The sequence below is a fragment of the Apteryx rowi genome, unplaced genomic scaffold (assembly GCF_003343035.1).
Source record: "Apteryx rowi isolate R43461 unplaced genomic scaffold, aptRow1 scaffold_319, whole genome shotgun sequence".
NCBI lineage: Eukaryota > Metazoa > Chordata > Aves > Apterygiformes > Apterygidae > Apteryx > Apteryx rowi.
In genome coordinates this window covers 894,912-898,739 of record NW_020449630.1, presented here as the reverse complement: position 1 = coordinate 898,739, position 3,828 = coordinate 894,912, and the positions used below count along the sequence as shown (strand labels likewise).

Genomic DNA, 3,828 nt, shown 5'->3' with positions numbered 1-3,828 from the left:
TGTGGTCTTCTTCCAAAGAGCTGGAAAATCCCTTCACCACCTGCAAGCTTCACCTGTAATTTATATCGGCTAGCTCACAGCTGTGGGATGAAACAACAAGCGGTATTGAACGGGCCAGTAATATATTGTCTGCTGGCTAATATAGCTCAGGATATATTCACTGCTGAAAGTAAATTAAACATTTTCCTTGAGATTCATTGAGATAGCAGCATTTGTTTATGTAGTGGTTTATCTGTGTATGAAGAATTGAGCAGGAGTTAAAGTGCAACTGCACATCACATACACTAAATCCAATTTATATTAATATTTCTCCAACCTAATAGCTGGCAAATATACATTTCTGCATTTCTTGCAGCCTACCTTAATTTGCTTCTGTCAAATGAAGACCAAACATTTTATCACGGCGTTGTTTTTTTTTTCTGAAAAAACAAACAGTCCAACACTGAAGGTTACAGAGATGGATGTTTTCAGAAAGTTTACTCTTCACACGCCTAAACAAGATCATCATATTTTACTTGCTTTCAGCAAACCTTCACTAAACCATCCATAGTCTTCAAAATCCAAGTGTTACGAAGTGGAAATGATTGACCAGGAAAGTGCACTGATACGATTGAGTCTTGATTTCAGGGTTAATCCCAAACTCAGTGAACATTTAGCTGTGCTCCTTTTTCTCTCTGAGGTAGCTGAAGAGGACATCGAGTCCTCCCTCCACGATCTCCGGCAGGGGTCGAGACAGAGGGTTGTGTGAAAGGTGGAGTCCTTTGTCCATTGGATTCCATGCAATTTTTGGCAGTCTGTGCAGCAGGTAGAGCTCATCTGGAAGAGTCTGAATAGAATTGTAATCTATATTTAGTAACTCAAGAGTGGTGATGAAGCAGAGGGACCGGGGCAAAGAGCGTATATTATTATTCTCTACAATAAAGATTTGCAAATTGACTAGATACTGGACGCTCTCTGCAATGTTTTCGAGCCTATTTGACCCTAAGTGCAAGAAGTCTAAACTCCTCAATGCAAAAACACAGAAGGGAATTTGAACAAAGCGATTGTTACTGAGGTTCAGTTTCCTTAGACTTGTCAGATCGGTGAAGCTGGAAGGCAGTTGTGAGACGCAGTTGTGTGAGAGGCTCAAAACTTCCAGCTTCCTGCACAAGCTGAGCTCTGCTGGCACTTCTGTCAGGCAATTCATATTGACAAACAAAACCTTCAGGTTCCTGAGCAGTCCAATCTCTTTAGGCAGACACTTGAGGCAATTGCCACACAAGTTCAGCACAGCCAGTCTGTCCAGTTTTCCCAGCGAAGGAGGAATCAGTACCAGCCTGTTGCGTGAAAGGTTCAATTTCTGCACCTCAGGCAATCCCCATAAGAAGTCAGGCACACTGGTCATCCCTTTCATTATCAGGCTTAAGCTGACATAACATAATCCATGTTTTAGCAGCGACTTGGGCTCTTTTCCTGAGAGAAGAGCATCTTCCCATGCAGGCAACTTTTGACCTTTCCTCAGATAAAACATGCTTCTTTGCCTCTCGTTCTTCGAATGCTCAGTTCCCATAACACACTAGATTGCTCCTGATAGATGAAGCTAGGTTTTCTTCCCTTGCAAAAGGTACACCAATATGCAAATGCCGACAGAGGTTGGCAGCTTGCAGAAGGCAGGAAAGTCAAAGCAAGGAGTTAAGGAGAAGCTTATGAAGTGCATCTCTGTCCATCGGGGCAGTTTCTGTAGTTCCTAAGGGAAAGCTTCACTTTTGGGGGCTTATGTTGTTCTTGGTGCACAGTCTGTAACGAAATACTTGCTCCTGACTTCTGAGCAAACCTGTTCAATTCAAAGTGAATGCCACCAGGCAGCTGTCACTGTCATTTGGCCTGGGCTTTATTAGACAGATATGAATCTTCACTGCAAAAAGGTCACAAGGGTGCTGTATATAACTTCACCATGTCAGCTCTCTTGACTATCTGGTGCATACCGTGGCTGCAGGACAATTAACAAGAGTGACTTCAAAAAACAAATAACTAAGCTACAGAAGCAAGCAAGACAGCATTTCAAGTCAGATTAAAAGTCATTTTCAAAATCATTTTTATTTTCATGTTTCTGATTTCACTGAAATAGTTACCAGTCCACCAGAAGACCTTGTATTCTGCAGGAGTGGTAATGAATCTTCATGTGAGTCCTTGCTTTCTGTTCAGTTAAAAAAAAAAAAGTTAACACTCGTGCAAAGTGTTAACTTTCATACCAGCTTTGTGGTGAGGATAGGTCTCTTTCTCTTCAGAAAGGGTACCACGTTCACTGCAGCAGTGACATTTTCCAATGGTATCTGCTCCCACTCAGATGATTGCTTGCTATCCACGTCTCTGAGTTGAGCAGTCATACCATACAGTTCTACCCAATACCCTGTCCTAAATATTCTGGGCTACCTCGCATCTATCAGTGAGAGTTTGGGGATCTGGGTTTTTTTTGTGCTGCAGAAAATGAAGCCACTCAATGATTCTTTCCCAGTGAACTTTCCTGTCTTTCTGGGACTTTCTGGGGTACAGGAGGATGAGCAGTCAAATAACTCAAACTGTAAGTGACATTTAACTCCAGGATAGAGGGACTGATGGGAGAGGAAGGAAGCAGTGAGGTGTAATAATACCCAACAACAGCTGAAACTAACTCTGCTGATGAAAGAAAATTGTAATGCTACAGTAATATGCAGTGAGTTTAAACTCAAAGGGACCATGAAAAGGATATGCAAAGACTTTAGGCACCACTTAAAGTAGGTGAAAATTGCAGCAAATATTACAAGATTTTCAGGGCTTTTCCTCTCCAGTGGATCCATGATGATGAAGATGCTGTGCATCTGCCTGACAGACCTGGTGATGGACGTACATTCCCCACTGCCTCATTTCAGAAAGCTTCACCTCAAAACCTCGCATTAGTTCGCATGATAAAGGACTGCGCATGAAGATGCAGCTGGGTGTCAGGGCCTTCCAGCATTCTGTTTTGAGCGCAGTCCCCACAGTTGCTTCTTTTTGCCAAGCATCGTTCAGTCTCTTTTTAATTTTGGGTCCCTTGTAGAGCTGCGTCTGGTTGGGAGGAGAGTGGAGAGAGAAAGGGACATCCATGTGGCTGTGTCTAGCATGAGGGGTCCTACAACATGAGAGGAGCCAGGACCACAGTGAGAAAGCATGAGATGACGGCCAGCTGAGCTAGCCTCATGATTAAAGCATGCACCTTAATAAGTCTGCACGGCATAAAAACAACTGGTCCTTTCAGAAGTGCGAGGCTGAAATTTTACATTGCCTGGAGTTTCTGGATGAGCCTGAAAAGGACTGAGGCCAGTTGTTATTGTTTGGTTAGAGTAGGTTGGCAGTCTGACTGAGAGCCACAGATCCCTCCCTCGCAAGCTCTCTCTGCCAATATTTGCTAGTTTACAAACAAACATTATATTAAATCTCATCATAGTCCTAAACTCTGACTCAGTGTTCTTGTTAATCATCAACCAAAAGCACTACCCATAGTGGCAGAGATAACCCTGTGATAGAGAAACCACTCAGTATAAGAGAGGAAACTCAACCACAGGCCAAACTCAGGCAAAATTTGGCCTTGCCAGACAGCGGAGAGATAAGACTACAATATGTCCCTTTAGCCCTAGCAGGTGGAGAAGCAAAAATGAGAGCCACTCATGAATCCTGACTCTGGATCGTCTGCCCTACTGTTGTTCAAGAAGTTTCTATTATCACACTGCATGAATGAATTTAAACAAGGCATTCCTTTCTACAGCAGCAAACTCAAATGGAAGAAAAAAGGCTTTAAGAGAGCATTTACAATGTTACAGATTTTCTGTCTTC

The 3,828-nt window shown here is 42.8% G+C and overlaps 1 protein-coding gene across 1 annotated transcript; it reads right to left on the bottom strand.

Annotated features, from left to right (window-relative positions):
• Positions 1–652: 652 nt before the first annotated feature.
• LRRC30 (leucine rich repeat containing 30) lies at positions 653–1,564 on the bottom strand. The gene has a single exon (XM_026070793.1). The coding sequence runs from the start codon at positions 1,547–1,549 to the stop codon at positions 653–655; it is 897 nt and encodes a 298-aa protein (XP_025926578.1). The 5' UTR covers positions 1,550–1,564.
• Between the last annotated feature and the right edge of the window lie 2,264 nt (positions 1,565–3,828).

What these genes read in the sequence shown, in the direction of transcription:
- LRRC30 (XM_026070793.1), bottom strand. Translation starts at nt 1,549, where the DNA reads ATGGGAACTGAGCATTCGAAGAACGAGAGGCAAAGAAGCATGTTTTAT.